We start from the raw sequence: 18,917 nt of genomic DNA, 5'->3' as shown, positions 1-18,917 counted from the left end.
TCATCAAAAACATAAGATTCGATGCTCAGTGAAATGACAGCTAGTTCTACATTAGCATGAATAAACAGGGACAACTTCAGTGTAGTAGTGTTATTAGATTATTAAAACAAAAATACTAATTACCAGATAAACTGACATAAAACTACTCAATAAATGGATTTATAGAGAAGAACCCTAAATATAAAACATCATGCCCTTTTAACTATCAGCTGACAGGGAGAGATGACAACAATTACACAAAAGAATATTAAGTGTTCACTACTGTACAGCTGAAGCTCTGATATCACCTTAAATAAAACTGATCTCTGTAACTGTTTCATACTAAAATAAGTAGGGTGCTACGTCAAAAACATGTTTTGCTAAAGGGGCCATGATAGTGAAACCGCATTAAAAAATATAAGCTGAAATAAATACTCACATGATGTGCATGCTTTCTGCTCTAATTTGTGTAACTCTACCCCAAGTATGTGATTTTGCACCACACTACATGCGTGAATGATAGAATTACCAGTCAACTCAGAATATGTCCAGCATCATCAGGTGTGTGCATAAGACTTCCCTGCAAATTAACTTTCACCCAGTGTTGCCAGGTTAGCTATGATTGCCCTAAAACTGGATTAAGCTAGTCCAATAAATGAACGCTGTTTTCACTAAGATGTATTAAGGTAAATGTACCGTATCACTTGAATATATATAAACTCTGCCTCCACTTCGAAGCCAGTCGCAATCCCGGATAAATCGGGAGGGTTGGCGTCAGGAAAATCACGCCAAAACCTCTACTGGAGAAATCTAGTTTAAAAATCGCGAACCTCTATAAAATATGAGTAACTGCGCAAAAAGTCGACGACTTAATATATGGGTAACAGACAAGGTGCCTTTAAAAAATTTACGTGGGACTGTTAATGAGAAGCTTATTGAAACATTCTGTAAGAACAGCCTAGAATTTGAGATATATTTTTTTCGCATTTTCTCAAGTGCGAATACCGTAAATATAGCTATTTAGGCCAAATTATGACCAAGGTTACTGATGGTTCCTTAATTCATATGGCAACACTGTTGCCGAATGTATGGAAAGAATATATTGGGTATCGAAAGAACAAGATGATCTGAGGACATTAATTACTTGACAAGTTCAATTATCGTGATTCGATGCCATCTAAATGTAAGGTTCACGAAGTCCATAAACTTGACATGTGATATTTATAAGACCATACTGAAAAAACTATGAGATGCCTTAATACTCGTGCATGGTCGCCACCTTTACCTGTGTAACAAATATGCTACAATTTATCATCAAGCACGACATACACCGACTTTAACATTATTGCAAAAGAAGTCCGTCAACCAAGTGATGTGCGGTAGAGGTGTTCAGCTCAGAACCACAGAGCTCAATGCCGGCCTCCCAGTCGAAATGCTACAAATCCCACCGAATCACGTTCGGTTCGGTCCACGCCTGTTCTTAATAATCAAATCCGACTTTGTTAGCTTCAAACGAAGAACTGGAATTGGGCCAAGCTATTTCTATTTCCACGCTACAACTTCAATTCGACTAACCACCAATGTACCAAGACATAAACTGCCAAACCACGCTCACCTGCTAGCTGTAAGCATCCACACTTTCTTCTGCACTCGCGCCGCAGGAAGCATGTGCGCCCAGTCTCCCGGAAGCATAAAGCTGAGAAGACCTTCTCACTGTCTATTCGCCAAAACATATGTCCGTCAAGCCAATGGCACACCCCGTGACTGTTCGCGACTGCGATGCTACGATTTTCGTAGAGATTTGAATTGATTTTGCATGGTGATCATTCTGTAGTAAGTAGAGCTGTCTGACCGGCTGTAAGGTTCTAAAACAATCCATATCTTGAATTAACATTTCACTACAGCAGTCTCTCTGTATACTGTACGCATACACTTCCCAAAATGGTTTGGACGAATTAAGTTTGTCTTCGTTCCACTCTTCCTCAATTTTATGTGGCAGGCTGGCAGTTAGTACCTTTACGGATGATTCTTTCTTAGTCTGAGGGGTCTATAAATGAGTAGATCAATAAACTGGCGCAGGGAGTCATTTTGTTAACGAGTTATTTATCTAATGGTTCATTTAAAAATATTTAAACAGCTGCCTTTGCCTTCTCTTATTGTCCGGTTTTTAAACCACATTTTTGCTATACTACTGTGTTGCCGACATTGTGAGAGAAAAATTGGAAAAAAATAATGTAGTTGCATATATGGAAAAAAAGATTTATATATGTGTATCCTCAGAAATATTTTTTAAATAAAATGTAAGATTGTAAAAGGTTTAATCTTGCTTTGTATGTTCTTGTCCTGGTGAGGGGTATGGTGGTAACAGACTGAGTTTTGCCTTTCCTAGTCAAGTCTTTAGTTTTTAAACATATAGTCCTACTGCTATGTCCTGAGTCTACCACTCTTGTATTCCCAGTGCAGTGGGTCATGTTCAATATACCATTAATGAGAATCCCCTATGCAGCATTCTCATTAGAAACCCAAAGACTTAAGCTGGTTTATCTTGATCAAAATCCTCATTACATGCCTAAAAACAGATGAAGGAGAAGAATTTCAAAGTGGTTAGTTGATTCAATGCAGACTGATATTTATTTCCAGGTCAGCTTCATCACTTTGATTTTCTCTGGTTTCTTCTTCTTCTACCTCTTTCGGCTGCTCTTGTTAGGGGCCACGACAGTGGATCATCTTTTTACAGATCTTCCTATCCTCTGCAGCTTATTCTGTCACACCCACCACCTGCATGTCCTCTCTCAGCACATCCATAAACATCCTCTCCACAGACTCTCCTCTCTGGCTTTGTCTCCAAACAGCCCAACATGAGCTGACCCTCAAATGTACTCATTCCTAATCCTGTCCATCCTTGCCATACCCAATGCAAATCTTAACATCTTTAATTCTGCCACCTCTAGCTCTGTCTCCTGTCTTTTTATCAGTGCCACCTTCTCCAACCTATATAACATAGCTGGTCTCACAACTGTCTTGTAGACTGTCCCTTTCACATTTTGCTGGTACCTGTCTGTCACAAAAGACTCATGACACTCTTCTCCACCCACTCCACCTTGTCTGGAGTCTCTTCTTCACCTCTCTTCCACTCTCCCTATTACTCTGTACTGGTGATCCCAAGTATTTTAACTCATCCACCTTTACCAACTCTACTCCCTGCTTTGCCAACTCTACTCCCTGCATCCTCACCATTCCTCTGATGTCCCTCTCATTCACAAACATGTATTCTGTCTTGGTCCTACAGATCTTCATTCCTCTTCTCTCTAAAGCATATCTCTACCTTTGCATAGTCTTGTTACAGATCACAATGTCATCCACAAACATAATAGTCCACATGGACATGTCTAATCTCATCTGTCAATTTGTTTATCACCTTTGCAAATAAGAAAGGTCTCATATCCAATCCCTGATGTAATCCCACCTCAATCTTAACCATATCTGTCACTTCTAGCGCAGACCTCACCACTGTCTCACTTCCCTCACATATATCCTTTACCACTCTTACATACTTCTCTGCAACACCCAATTTCCTCATAAAATACCATAACTTCTCTTTTAGCACCCTGTCATATGTTTTCTCTAGGTCTGCGAAGACAGATGCAGAAATGGGGAAACAGAATAGACTGGTGTTATCTTTCTGCCAGGTTTTATTCCCTATCTTAAGTGTATTTTTGTATTCCTGTGTTCATAAGTATTAACACTTTGAAATCACATCAGTTATTTTTGTCTATCACCCCTAGACTTACCACTATTACAAAACACCCACATATGACATACCATTCAACTTGTTTTGATATCTGGCTGTGCAAGATGTCAATCTTTTTGGGGTTCACCCTTATTTTTGTCATTCTAGACAAGAAAAAACTTAATTTTAAGGTCATTTTTGAACCACATTTTGTGTATAAGTTGCACAAAATAGTTGTCTTCAGCAAAACTAATCAGAAGGACCTGAAGTTGTGCCTGCCACGTTAACTAACCCCATGTGCTCACCTTTTAATGGGATACAAGGAGTCAAAGTTACTCTTTTTTACAAAACTATGAAGAAATAGGGATTTGTAATATTGGCATGCAGAGTGTCATTTTAAGCTATTTCAAGACTGCTGATGATGAGCATGATTATGTATTTCATATTTGATTCTTTACTGGTGGCCGCAGTCCTCTAAGAGCAGTTCACTCAAGATTAAAAATGATAAATTTCAAACATAAGCATTTAGGGTATCATTTTAGACTATTTTAAAGTCAATGACTATGAATAAGATGTTGTTTATGATTTTGTCCTATTTCAATCAATAATATTTAGAGTCAACATTTAAATTGAAGCAGACATTTTAATATTTCAAATATCTGATGCAACTATATTCTATTATGTAGTTCTGTCTCATGAAGTAAATCATTACATTTCTTATGAACACCCAAAAATTAGGGTGGTTTATGTTAATTGAGAATTTTTGTTCCTGTTGTGTTTGAATTATTGTTATAAATGTCTTTATGTAATTTCTGTTAGGTTTAGTTTTTATTAGTGTGCTGTATCTTTAATGTTTTACCATTGTGTTTTGTGGGTGTAACCCTTAGGAGGTAGAGACTACTCTGACGTCATTGCTTTTAGGTTCTCCCTTTGCCTTTATATTGAGGTCAGAGAGAGAGTCCTGGCAGTGAATCATTGATAGCTGTTTGGAGGTTACTGTGAGTATTGTTTTCCTTTGATATTTCTGGGTTTTGCTCATGTTCTTAGATTTTGCTTTTTGGGATTTGTTCACCTTGGATTCCTTTTTAGGCAAATCCCTTTTTTTGCAATTTGTTTGCTTTTTGTATTTATTAATACATTCTCAATTTATAAAGATACTTTGTTTTGGGGTATTTCAACAAATCATATGTTTATTGTTATACTCTCCTTTGTAAGACATTTTTGTATTTTTCTGAATTTGTAAGTTCTTCTTTGGACTTTAAAGATAGTTTTTCATTTTGGGACCAGGCACACTGAAGCCTGAAGGTAGTAGCTGGGGGCTAATAGCCTGGGATAAAGGCATTATGGGACAGGTACTGGACAAGTCTCTGTAACTTTTTGAAGGCCTCACAAACATTTTGCCATGTCCATAATTCATTATGTAATAGGCAGTTGCTAGGAAACAGCTAAAGGTGGGCCTCCTGTGTTATACATTTTCGTGAGGAAAAAAACCCCACTAATATGAATGATGGAGCATTTACATGCAGAAAATATGCAGCATTCCATTGTAAAGTGAATGTTGACTATAGAGTAAAATTGACTTTATTGGATTATTTCTCGGTGGCATGGTGGCGCAGTGGTAGCGCTGCTGCCTCGCAGTTAGGAGACCCGGGTTTTCTTCCCGGGTCCTCCCTGCGTGGAGTTTGCAAGTTCTCCCCGTGTTTGCGTGGGTTTCCTCTGGGTGCTCCGGTTTCCTCCCACAGTCCAAAGACATGCAGGTTAGGTGGATTGGTGATCCTAAATTGTCCCTAGTGTGGGTGTGTGTGTGCCCTGCGGTGGGCTGGCGCCCTGCCCAGGGTTTGTTTCCTGCCTTGCACCCTGTATTGGCTGGGATTGGCTCCAGCAGACCCCTGTGACCCTGTGGTTAGGATATAGCGGGTTGGATAATGGATGGGATGGATGGATTACTTCTCATTACCAGTATTACACAGCTACAGAATAAACTGCAGGAAAACATGGCCATGGCCTTTAATGACTGTGAGGATTGTCCATATTTGTTCTGACAGTCAATTTTATTTTCTTTCTCCATCAAGTGTTACATCTGTTACTGAAGAGAAGTCTGACATAACTGAACTTGAACATGGTTAAGACAAGAGTTTAATAGTCATGTTAAATAGAGTGTGCTAAATTTATATTCAGAAGCACAAACAGAATTTTCATAAACAAAAGAGTTAAAAATCATTATTTTTGTACAGAAGTTTATATATATATATTTCTACAAATTTCTGACACTGTCACGAAAGTAGCATTTACATCCTGAAGGCCAGTTTGTGTCACCTTTGTCTGGTATTCCTTCATACAACTTTGTCTGCTATTGGACCTCTCCTCTTTGTAGTTACACATTGGCTCAATACAGTTTTTGTAGGTGGAGCTTGATTACAATACACAGGTCACCTGAGCTCTTGAATACTCTTTAGTCAACCTTTCAGAAGTGGGTCCCAGATCTGGACAAGAATACAGTATATTTGCTTCTGCATATATTTCATCCTTGGAGTTAATGTTTGTATTACACTTCGTCTGTCACTTCCTATTATATCAATTTGAGAATGTTATTTCTACCACAAGTGTAAGATTGTCTGCAGTCTTTTTAAAAAGCAGTTCTACAGTACTTCTTCCAAGCTGTCAAACCCCTTGCATCACCAGGGTTCTAGGAGATGATTAAAAGAAACCATTAGGAAAGTAATCAAATTTATATACTGTGTTGACTTCCCAGTCAGAATTCAGTAAAAGCACATATAAATGTGTATATATATGTATATATATACTAATAAAAGGCAAAGCCCTCACTGACTCACTCACTTATTACTAATGCTCCAACTTCCCGTTTAGGTAGAAGGCTGAAATTTGGCAGGCTTATTCCTTACAGCTTACTTGCAAACGTTAAGCATGTTTCATTTAGAAATTCTACATGTAACGCTCATAGCGGTCGATAACGTCCGCGGTCGACAACGTCCGCCATGTTGAACTTTCTTATTTATGGCTCCATCTTCATGAAATTTGGTAGGCGGCTTCCCTGTGCTAACCGAAACCAATGTACATACTTATTTCGGTGGTATGACGCCACTGTCGGCCGCCATATTGAACTTTCCAACGTCACTAATTATCCAACTTCCTGTGTAGGTAGATGGCTGAAATTTGGCAGGCTCATTCCTTACAGCTTACTTACAACAGTTAAGCAGGTTTCATTTTGAAAATTCTATGCATAATGGTCATAACGGTCGACAACGTCCGCCATGTTGAACTTTCTTATTCATGGCCCCATCTTCACGAGATTTGGTAGGCGGCTTCCCTGCGCTAACCAAAACCAATGTACATACTTATTTCAGTAGTATGACGCCACTGTTGGCCGCCATATTGAACTTTCCAACGGTCTTTGTTACTTATGGGCCCTTCTTCAAGAAATTTGGTATGCGGGTTCCCAACGCTAACTGAATCCTATTTACGTACATATATATGTCCATAGCCTGCAGCTCGGTCACTGTGTGAGGCGGCGTTGGGTCCCCCCTCCCCACGCCTCCCACGTTGTTGACTGCCTGCCTATATAAGGCCGTCCGTCGCTCCAGTCTCTACATTCCCTTCCTTGCTTCGCCACGGGATTCACGTCTCCATGCTATTAACTACAGCCTTTTTATTTAATCCACGGCTTCTCCGCTGTTTTATTGTTCGTTTATTACGATTATAGTTATTGTGTAGGTATTTTAGACTTACTTTACATTGTTCAGGTACCCATTTCCTTTATCGCTCCAACCGTACACCCATTAACATGTCTTTTGAGGTGATCACCATTGATCAAAGAACTGTCACTTACCGAGTGGTTTCCATGCCCGGAGATGGCACCTGCCTTTTCCATTCTCTTTGTTACATATTGCACAGCCATATCAGGCTCACTCTTGATATCCAGAGGAACATTGTGTCTTATGTATTGAATGACTGGGACAGGTTCAAGGTGTGGACTGATGACGGTGCAGGAGATAATTATACTACACAGTAGCACTATAAGAGTGAAATGCTTAAGCCCTTCACCTATGGTTCTGCATGTGAGTTGATGGCTGCCGCTGAATTGTTCGGTTGTCGCTTTCAAGTGTACCGAAATGGCCAAATATTTTACACCTTTCGACAACCGCCAATGCCTCTTAAACATCTTAGATTCACAGGTGACGATTTCAGTTGTGGACACTTTGATGTTTATGAATGTTTACACTCTCAAAAGCTGGATGTGAAGTTATCGATGAAACCGGTTGTATGATTACAACGCCTGACAGATGCCGAATGTCACTTCAACACAAGTCCTGCAAATACTGTCATAATTGAAACAAACCATGAAACTCAAACCGATTATGACATCAGCAATCCAAGCTGTGAGATGTGAGACAAGATTACTTTTCACATGGCCAACTGTACATTGCATGCTCAAGAGTAAGCTCAGCGCACAGCTTGGTCATATTACAACTGGAGAGCCGAACTGACAATGTGGTATACAAAGAGATACTTAACAAATAATTATTGGTATATTTTCCCTCAGTTTAAAAAGGTTTAATTTTGTTCTTAATAAAAATTTTAAGGCAGTACTTTGGCGCTGCGCGGGTATTTTGCTAGTATATATATATATATATATATATACTAGTAAAATACCAAGCTTGCGGAGAAGTAGTGTGTTAAAGAAGCAATGAAAAGAAAAGGAAACATTTTGAAAATAACGTAACATGATTGTCAATGTAATTGTTTTGTCACTGTTGTGAGTGATGAGTGTTGTTGTCATATACAGTATATATATATATATATATATAACACATATATATATATACACATATTTATATACATACACATATATATATATATTTATTTATTTACACACACACATAAACATATATATATACATATCTATACATATACACATATATACACATATATACATACACATATATATATCTACATATATACACATACAGCTATTTCGGATCAGTGCAATACGCTGCTTGTTAAAACGGATAACTCCCGCTCTTACGTGCAAGTCTGCGTGGATATTATGAACTAATGTATTTGTTCAAGTTCTTTTAAATTTTAAATAGAAGGAATTTTTATTTAGTCGACAGAAATATCTTTGGTAGGAATGGTAAAAACAGACAGGAATATTATTCCTGAATAAATCAACTCAAACCTTAAACAACTTATAATATTTTGCTCTCCATAAAAATATATCCTGTCTAAATTATACAAGTTAGAAATAAAGTAAACATTAAAAGAACAAACATTCAAATTTCTTTACTCTTATGTAATTTAATATAAAAAATAAACTTAGATTTTAAATATCCCAAAAGATTTTGCTCTCCATAAAAATATATCCTGTCAAAATTATACAAATTCAAATATGAACATGCTGCATAACAAAACCTGGAAATATAAATAAAATGTGTTCCTTTCAGCAATAACAAATCAAATCATTCAGTTGTCTTTGCTCATATGTCATTTTAGAGCTGGACGCCTGGCATCTTTTTTTGGCAACAGGTTCGTTTCTGTTTGGTGTGAGGTTCTGTGTTGTGGAGATTCTCAGGATGGATTGCAGGTGCTCATCAGTGAGGCGACTCCTGTGTGCTGTTTTGTTAGTCTTTATCACTGAGAAGAGCTTCTCACACAGATATGTGCTACCAAACATGCACAAGGTTCGAGCCGCATGTAGACGGACTTTTTGTTCTTCAAAGTCACCAAAGCGCCGTGCAAACTCAGTGCGCAGTCGCTCAGTTTATCAGCAAAGTGCGTATTTGGGAACACCGTAGTGACGACTTGGTTTAACATTACTTGGCAACAGGGTTGTACTGGTGCATTTGTGTCTCCCATAAAAGCAGCTTCACTTGAAATCACTTTGTGATTGTGCACGGGTAAAAACGTCCGCTGAAGTGTCAGATTCTTATTTAATTCTTCTGCTTTCTGTATCTTCTGCATTGCATTCAGGTTACCCTGATGTTTTGTCTCATAGTGCCGTCTTAGATTAAATTCTGTAATTACAGCCACATTAGCTCCACAAATGAGACACACGGGTTCAGTAAACATATACTCAGCCTCCCATCGGTTTTTAAAGGCTCTATTTTCAGAATCAACTTTTCTCTTCAGCATCGTGTGAGCTAGCTTCGCAATAACTTTCAGCATCATAAGCTAGACTTGATTAACGTGGTAAGTGTTCTGCAAGGCAGCTGAAGCGTTGCATTGCATTATGGGATCTGTAGTTTATTGTGTTACCAGCGCTTCATATACCCGGGCCATTAATAACAATAATACAGTATATAAAATGATCTCGGGCGGATATAATTACACACCGGGCGGATGTGGCCCGGCCCTTGAGTTTGACACATATGGAGTAAATAGAACTTAAAAGATATATTTTTTCAAATGTGATCGCAATTCAGATAGAGTTGACGCGCACTACAGCCTGCATCCTCCCTCGCTCTTACTTTTTTACCGTTCATCTAATGAATACACTGAGTATGGCTTTACCAAAACAATCATTGATGGCGAATAAAGTATCCATTATTCGAGTATGTAGTTTGGGATATATATATACATATATATATACCCGCGTAACGCAGCGGAGAAGTAGTGTGTTAAAAAAGCTAGAAAAAGAAAAGGGAACATTTTAAAAATAACGTAACATGACTGTCAATATACAGTATTTGTTTTGTGAGTGTTACTGAGTGTTGCTGTCATCAAGGATTTGATTATCATTATTTCTTTCAATCAGGTTCGTATTTGTAGGATGTGTTGTGTTCAAGTTACATTCCGTGTTTGTCAATCGTTGTAAAGATGACAGGTTTCTTTCATCGATTCGTTTCTTACTGCATCAATAAACAGCTCGTCTTCTTCTTTATCTGAGACCTGACACACTGCATGCACGGGTTTTTTACACTGTCTTCCTTTAGCGGGACATTAACTTTTTCCACCGTGTGCTTTGTTTCCGCAGTAGCTGGATTTATGAATATGCTTATCAGACGCTTCATATTTTTTGCTGCCTTTTCAATTGTGTAATTCGGTTTTTGTTCAGCGCTCTTTGGAACTGTTGCTTTTATCTGTGCACTGCGTCAGTTCACGTGAGCCGCTCGGTGTAAATGCATCGAATGTTCCCAGCTGTGCTGGTGCCATCTCGTGCGATGTCCATGGCTGTATTTAATGTTACCTTAGTCCTTTCTCTCGCAGTTTCGCTGAGTTTGTGTCAAACACCCCCCTGACCATCTCATCTTCCTCTCCATAAGCACAGTCCTTCACCCGTGAATATTTAGTGGAGTTTGCTATTGGATTGCCGCTGACGGACGGCCTTATATGGGCAGGCACTAAATTACAAACGCCAGCGGAAGCCTGTCTATGAACTTAATTTAAAGTGTAGGTTTACATCGTGCTTTGTTTCCGAAGTAGCAGAAATCATGAATATGGCTGTATATGTCTCGCTTCTTATTGTTTCGCTGCCTTCTCAATTATATAATGCATGTCTTCCTGGTTTTCTATGTACTGCGTGATTACGTGGAAGGCGTGATGATGTCACACGAAACTCCGCCCCCACGGCGTTCAAGATCATCTCCATTACAGTAAATGGAGAAAAACAGCTTCCAGTTATGACCATTACGCGAAGAATTTCGATATAAAACCTGCCCAACTTTTGTAAGGAAGCTGTAAGGAATGAACCTGCCAAATTTCAGCCTTCTACCTACACGGGAAGTTTGAGAATTAGTGATGAGTGAGTGAGTGAGTGAGTGAGTGAGGGCTTTGCCTTTTATTAGTATAGATATATAAGTCATCCCGGCCAATACCCCCAGGCTGCCAGGTGGAGCCCTCCCTGCAGCATGGAGGTGCCCCGAATGCCAGCAGGGAATTATGGACGTTGGAGTTTTCCTTTACAGCCCTACTGGATGCCACGGGGCCGCTAGAAGGCACTGCATGGAGGAGCAGTGAGCATTTTCACCTACAACCCAGAAATGCGTCCGAGTCACATTGACAAAGGGAATGACGTACTTCTGGGATGAAGAAGAGGAGTTTTGATCTGACCCGGAAGTGCTAAGAAGTCACATGGACAGGGGTTCAGGAGCACTTCCCGGTCATGGACTATTTAAAGGACTGTGGGAGATCCCAGGGTTGAGCTGAGCTGCGTGGAAGGGTGGCAACGTGTTTGGGAGTGGTGGAGTGTTTATTTATTATTGTATTGGAGAATTATTTCTATGAGTATTGTGGAGAGGAGGGTACTTTGTGCAATGTTTATTAATAAAAAGTCAACTTATTGGACTTTTACCTGTATCTGACGTATTGTCTGAGGGGTCAAGAAGAAGATAGCGCCCTCTATCTGTCACTATATATATATATATATATATATATATATATATATATATATATATATATCTATACTAATAAAAGGCAAAGCCCTCACTCACTCACTCACTCACTCACTCACTCACTCACTCACTCACTCATCACTAATTCTCCAACTTCCCGTGTAGGTAGAAGGCTGAAATTTGGCAGGCTTGTTCCTTACAGCTTACTTACAAAAGTTGGGCAGGTTTCATTTCGAAATTCTACGCGTAAGGGTCATAACTGGATTTTTTCTACATATAATGTAATAGAGTTGAGTTGGAGATGGCTGTGGGGGGCGGAGTTTCATGTGACATCATCACGCCTCCTACGTAAGTACGTAGAGAACAAGGAAGAACTCCAAACAGCGATGAGCACAAAACGCCATTTCACAATTGAGAAGGCAGAAAAACATTATGAAGCAAATGATGCATACAAGCATATTCATAAGTACAGCTACTGCGGAAACAAAGCACGGCGTGAACCGTAAGTTTATATTAAATTAAGTTCATAGACAGGCTGCCACTAGCGTTTGTAATTTAGTGCCTGCCCATATAAGGCCGTCCATCAGCGGCAATCCAATACAAACACTGCCGGTAAATATTCACGTGTGAAGGACTGTGCTTATGCAGAGGAAGATGAGATGGTCAGGGTGGTGTTTGGCACAAACTCAGCGAAACTGCGAGAGAAACTTTTAAGTGCCGGGTCTTAGCTGACATTACACGAGATGGCACCAGCACAGCTGGGAACCTTCGATGCAAGAACACTAAGCGGCTCACGTGAACTGACGCGTGCACAGACAAAAGCAACAGTTCCAAAGAGTGCTGAACAAAACCGAATTACACAATTGAGAAGGCAGCAAAAAAATATGAAGCGCCTGATACATAGAATCATATTCATAAGTGCAGCTACTGCGGAAACAAAGCACACTGTGGGAAAAGTGAATGTCCCGCTAAAGGAAGACAGTGTAAAAAAAAAAACCCGTGCATGCAGTTTGTCACATCTCAGATAAAGAGGAAGACGAGCTGTTTATTGATGCAGTAAGAAACTAATCGATGAATGAAACCTCTTATCTTTACAACGATTGACAAACACTGAATGTAACTTGAACACAACACATCGTACAAATACGACCCTGATTGAAACAAATAATGATAATCAAATCCTCGATGACAGCAACATTCAATAACAGTCACAAAACAATTACTGTATATTGACAATCATGTTACGTTATTTTTAAAATGTTCCCTTTTTCATAACTTCTACTTCTCCACTGCGATACGCGGGTATATATATAAATGTATATATATACCCGATCTACAGTACATACTCCCGCATAAACAAGCCACACGCTGTGGCGCAATTGTAAAGTCTTCGCCTCTAACGCCGACATTCGAGCTTCGATTCCGAGAGGGATGCACTGAGTATGTAGGCGCTACCGATTCATTTTACCTTCGATCTCCTTGGTTTGGGACGTATGAAAAACATTCGGTTAACGCAGAATCATGTTACGTTATTTTTAAAATGTTTCCCTTTATTAGCACAAGCACAGCTGAGAAGCTTCGATGCATGTACTCCATAACGCGTTAAAAATAACGCATTTAATCACACTTTCAATTCCAAGCAAAAGGGAACTTTTGTCAATGCATGATTTCCTGGTACATCCATTACACTGATGCACACATCACAGCTACAAAAATGTTAGAGTCGGAATAAAGCGCGTTCCTACGACTGATCATTTCGACTTCCCGAGCAAAGCCTTGATAAAAGCATGGTTTTGTGCACACTGAAAAGCAAGCAAAATTAGATGCATTACAGAAAGCGGACTTTGTGGCTCTTACTGGGGATCATTGGACTTCCATGACCGTTAGCAATTCTAATTACATCTAATTACAATATGTTCAATGATCACACTGTTTTAGCCTAATGTACAAAATAATTTTGGCTAAGGTTACTCAGAGTTTAAAGATTAAGTTGGTCAAATTACCTTTTATGTTTCTGACTTATTTTTTAAGAAGAAAAACTGCACTTTATGTTGAAATTTTGGTTATTATTATTTAAAGACAATACTATTCTGAAAATCTACTTAAAGTACTTAAACTACCACTTTATTTTTAAGTCTGCCCAATTTTAACCAGGGATGATATTTTTGTTTCTGTTTTGAATTCAAATGCAGTTTAAAGGCTTTTTTTCAGAAATTAAAACAGCTTCAGTTTACAATATTCATGTACATGTCTATTATTTGATTCTGTCGCCCACTAAAACACTTTTAAATTAAAAAAAACCATTTGCGATTTGGGGCAAATTTACGTGTGCGATTACATACGATTAATCAAGATTAATTCTTACACAGCCTCTAATTAATTGGATTAATTTTTTTAATCGAGTCCCACCCCTAATATATATATATGTGGATATATATGTAGATTTGTATATATATATGTGTATATGCAGTATATATGTAGATATGTATATGTGTATATACAGTATGTATATATATGTGTGTGTGTATATACAGTATGTGTATATATGTATATGTATATATATGTATGTGTGTATATGTATATATATATAACTGTATATATATATATATTTATATATATGTTTATATATGTGTCTGTGTGTGTATATATAACACTCATGACAATGACAAAACAATTACATTGACAATCATGTTACGTTATTTTCAAAATGTTTCCTTTTCTTTTCATAACTTCTTTAACACACTACTTCTCCCTGGCTGGTATTTTGCTAGTATATATACATATATACTGTATATATATATATATATATATATATATATATATATATATATATATATATATATATATATATATAGGACATTATCCTCTATCCATCCAGATGCTGTCAAAGTGGTTTTATGCTTCAAATATGCAATTGTTTAATGTAGAAACATTTGCTTACACCCTATGCTTCTTATTGGGAACATTAACTCTCAGGACAGAATTGTGCCTAGAAGCAATCAGATAAAGTATTTACCAAGGACGAAATGGTGTTCAGGGAAGACACTACAATATATAAAATGGCTTATTTTATTAAACAAGAAGCAAAAAGTTTTGGATTGTATTCGACTCTGTACTGTTTCACAGTTCTAAGGACCTGGGTTTGATTCCTAGTTCAACCTTTTACTAAGTAAAATTGTTAATTTTCTGCATATTTACATGGGTTTTCTTTTTGTACTTTTATATACTGGTGATGATAAACTAGCCTAGTGTGAGTGTATGAGGTTGCATGCATGAGTGCATCTTGCAGTGGACAGGTGTTTAATTCAGGGTTGGTGACATTTTTGCAATGGAGGAAGGATCATAATGAGAATGAGGTGTGAGGCCACCAAAAGGTTTCCCTGGCCAGGCCAGGCCTCCTCTGCCTTTCTGGAAAGGGCTTCCACCCTATGGGCTTAATCCCAACTACACTGGCCTGCCCTTGAAGGCCCAAGAGGGTTTTTAAACCTCAAAAATAAATTTAAATGTCTTAAAATATCAAAGTGTCCCATAAGGAAAGGAAGCCACAAAAATGTTTAGTTGAAGAGACTGACCATCAAGAAAATCTTTATAAACAAAAATATTTCTTAAAAAAATAGAGAAATCTCACAAAAGACTCAAAAGGACGCAAAAATTGTTTGCTTGAGAAGAAATCCTAAGTAAATCAGTCCCAAAACATAATCCACAAGAATAATCCATAAACAGCAGTAATTTAACAAGAACGAAAAATCAATAAGAAAACAAACTGAATGCTCACAGTGATTCCCATGAATTTAAATGTACCTAGATAGCCAGAGGTAGTGCTCAGGTGTAGTGTTGTAAGGGTGGCAAACAAAACAATAGAGATATAAGAGAACTTAATTTCACACATAATAATATAATACATCAATGGAACACTATTAACATAAAATAATTACAATAAACATATAAAAACACTTAAAACTAGATAAATACATAAAAAAAACATTTAAGGTCAGGGAACATAATCTGTCAGATTCCTAACAATCATTCCCTTGTATCTAACGCTGCTGAAACAGATTCTGGCTTCCAATAATGCTGTAATAAATGCACAAAATAGGCAAAATAATTTTTTTTTTCCAAGTCTATTACTTGTTTTCTTCTTTAAAACCAAATTTCATATGTATTCAGGGCAGCCTGAATGTACATTTAGTGGCTACTTTGAATAATGCTTTAATAATGCTTGTGGGATAATTTTGGCTCATTTCAGTATTTTTAAGGCTCAAGTTACTGTACTCTTCAAGAGGGTCATTTTTAGAAAGCAATGAAAAGTCTGTAAACATTTAAAAAATATTTATTTAACTCTACCTTAGTGTTAAAGAATAAACTTTATAGGCTTAAATCCATTCTACCAAACCTATTTAAACCATATTTAACATACTGCATGAAATATAAGTAAGCACTTTGTATATAGTAAATTACAGCTTGACAAAGGCAAAACATTAACAAATTTCACCATTAATCAAACAAACATAAACCTTTCAAATATTGTACACGTTCTTGTATATGTAGTATGTAATTTGAATATATACAGAATGTTATATTCAATGTATAATTGTATGTGTGTCTTTTATTGGCACATTATTATTGTCATTATTCTAAGGATACATGAAAGAACAGTTTTGTTACTTGTTAATATACTTGAACTTGAAAGGTTTTAAATATTTGAAGTCAAATGTATAGCAAAGCTGGAAAGATTCAATAACAATCCAGTGGAATGTCTTACAGTAGGTAATGTCCTACAGTAAGTAATAGTATAACATACTTTATTATCTATTGAAATTTATACATGTAAGGTACTTTATCTGACACCTGATCTGCAATGAGGGCCAAGCAAAGTGCAATGCAGTGTATGTTTTGAGTCAAGGGGGACTTCTCCTTCAGCCTAGTCGCCACTCCCATCTTGAAACCTATCAAATATTACATGGGATATAGCAGGTGATAACATCAGCAATAAAAGTGTAAAAGGTAAAAAAACGTTTGAACATTAATATCAGGCAACATAGTTGCCAGGAATTTCTCCTGGTGTTACAGCCATAGACATAAGATGCATAGAATTAAACAATACATTATACAATACACTGCGGTAGGTTGGCACCCTGCCCAGGATTGGTTCCTGCCTTGTGCCCTGTGTTGGCTGGGATTGGCTCCAGCAGACCCCTGTGACCCTGTGTTCGGATTCAGTGGGTTGGAAAATGGATGGATTATACAATACAAGGTACCATCACATTATATAGTAAATATAGATACATAAAACAATACAGCAAACTAGAATTGCACGACCACCCAGTAATATAAACATAATTTATTTTCAATGGAGGAAAATAAAAATCAGGAAGAGAATCAGAAGAACCACAGACTGTGCTTAACCATAGTCAATGCTGTAGCAAAGAAATGGTTTCTACAGTATGTCTGGTAATTCTTGGCTTTAGTGACTGGTAATGTTTCCTCAATGGTAATAACTGAAAGAGATGGTTGCCCGAGTGTGAGTGTAGTCTTTGCTTATTTTCCTAGCTCTTAACCTGGCCCATTATGTATACATTACTTGCTTGTTGAATCTCCATACCAGATATGCAACTGAATGAACCAGCAAGTGATTTGATAGACCAAAGTTGTGCTTGTGGTGATAATTACAAAAACATCATGGTAAAAATAGAACATAATGTTTTTTTATGGGCAGATATCAAACATATAGTATGGGCCATGTAGGGACTTTAGTATATGAAGACAACACATAATGACAAAATAAACAAGTTCCACATCTTATCAAGAGATGTTCCAAATGAATTAAATTACTCCTGAAAGCCTGAGTCCCCACCTATACTATTAAAGCAGTGTCTTGCACTTCTGCACTACACAACGGTGTTTCCCCATTTACAATTATAATATAGTTGAAATAACACAAAACTAAACACAAACCAATTTTAAATATTTATAAACACAATTCTATATATATATGCTACATTGTTAAAGCTATAATAAATTGGTAATAATGTAAAAATATATAAAAGGCCAGGTGGCATTGTGCAATGCACTTTAGTGTAGGCTTGTGTCTTTTATTATGATGTAAAATGAGGAAGGCTTGTTGGTGGGTATACCATTGTTGATGCTAATGTCTCCCATTAACCCTGGTGCTCCTTTTGCAGTATTACAGTACATAACTTGGTCAAAGTAGCAGCAAAGCCAGGCTCTACCACAAGCCCACCAGGGTAGGAAAAAGAATGTTAAATCCAATGTTGCCCAATCGCAATGATTTGCTACATTTTATAGAATTCAATATGAACATATACAGCTCTTACAGGACTGCAGTATACTTAAAAGAATGTTTTTAACTTTTTTCGTTTCCCCTAAGAAAGTTATATTTAGTGAGGATAGCTTTATTGCAAGAAATACATTATTTAAACCTGTTTTTTTCACTTTGTAAACACACTTTTCCTTTACAGGAACACAAGGAACTTTAGCCTAGTTTGGCAGCATCAGGTATAAGATGTAGAATAAAATCTGACTGGCATGCCAGATGGAGTCTATGAAACATCTAATGATTTATGTAATAACTTTTATACTGGTTTAAAAAAATCTGTGAGAAACCACATATTGCCAGCAAAGTAGCCTGCTCATTCTCTGACATTTGAACTGATAAGTGCTCTAATAAGGTGACACAATTCCTGACTATACAGTACGTTTACTATAAAATACATATACTTACTATATTGCTCAAGAAAAAAATGAAAGCAGCTGCAAGATGCGTTTCTGATCCACAATTACAGCAGAATTATTTTAGTTGACAATATAATCTTTTTAAGATATTAATTAAATGAAAAAAA

At 37.4% G+C, this 18,917-nt stretch overlaps 1 protein-coding gene across 5 annotated transcripts in view; it reads right to left on the bottom strand.

Annotated features, from left to right (window-relative positions):
- The window catches only part of pus7 (pseudouridine synthase 7), an 83,853-nt gene that overhangs the window by 61,596 nt on the left and 3,340 nt on the right, over positions 1–18,917 (bottom strand). For 4 of the 5 annotated variants that reach the window (XM_039769877.1, XM_039769878.1, XM_039769879.1 and 1 more), the window contains exon 1: positions 1,595–1,651. The exons of the other annotated variant lie outside the window; for it this stretch is intronic. In XM_039769877.1, coding sequence (XP_039625811.1) covers positions 1,595–1,647 — 53 coding nt within the window. In that variant the 5' untranslated portion in view covers positions 1,648–1,651. Of the gene's footprint in view, positions 1–1,594; positions 1,652–18,917 lie in introns of those variants that run through there. 5 annotated transcript variants of the gene reach the window in all.

This window comes from Polypterus senegalus, chromosome 11 (genome assembly GCF_016835505.1).
Source record: "Polypterus senegalus isolate Bchr_013 chromosome 11, ASM1683550v1, whole genome shotgun sequence".
Classification (NCBI taxonomy): Eukaryota; Metazoa; Chordata; class Cladistia; order Polypteriformes; family Polypteridae; genus Polypterus; species Polypterus senegalus.
This window is presented reverse-complemented; position numbering and strand designations above follow the sequence as displayed.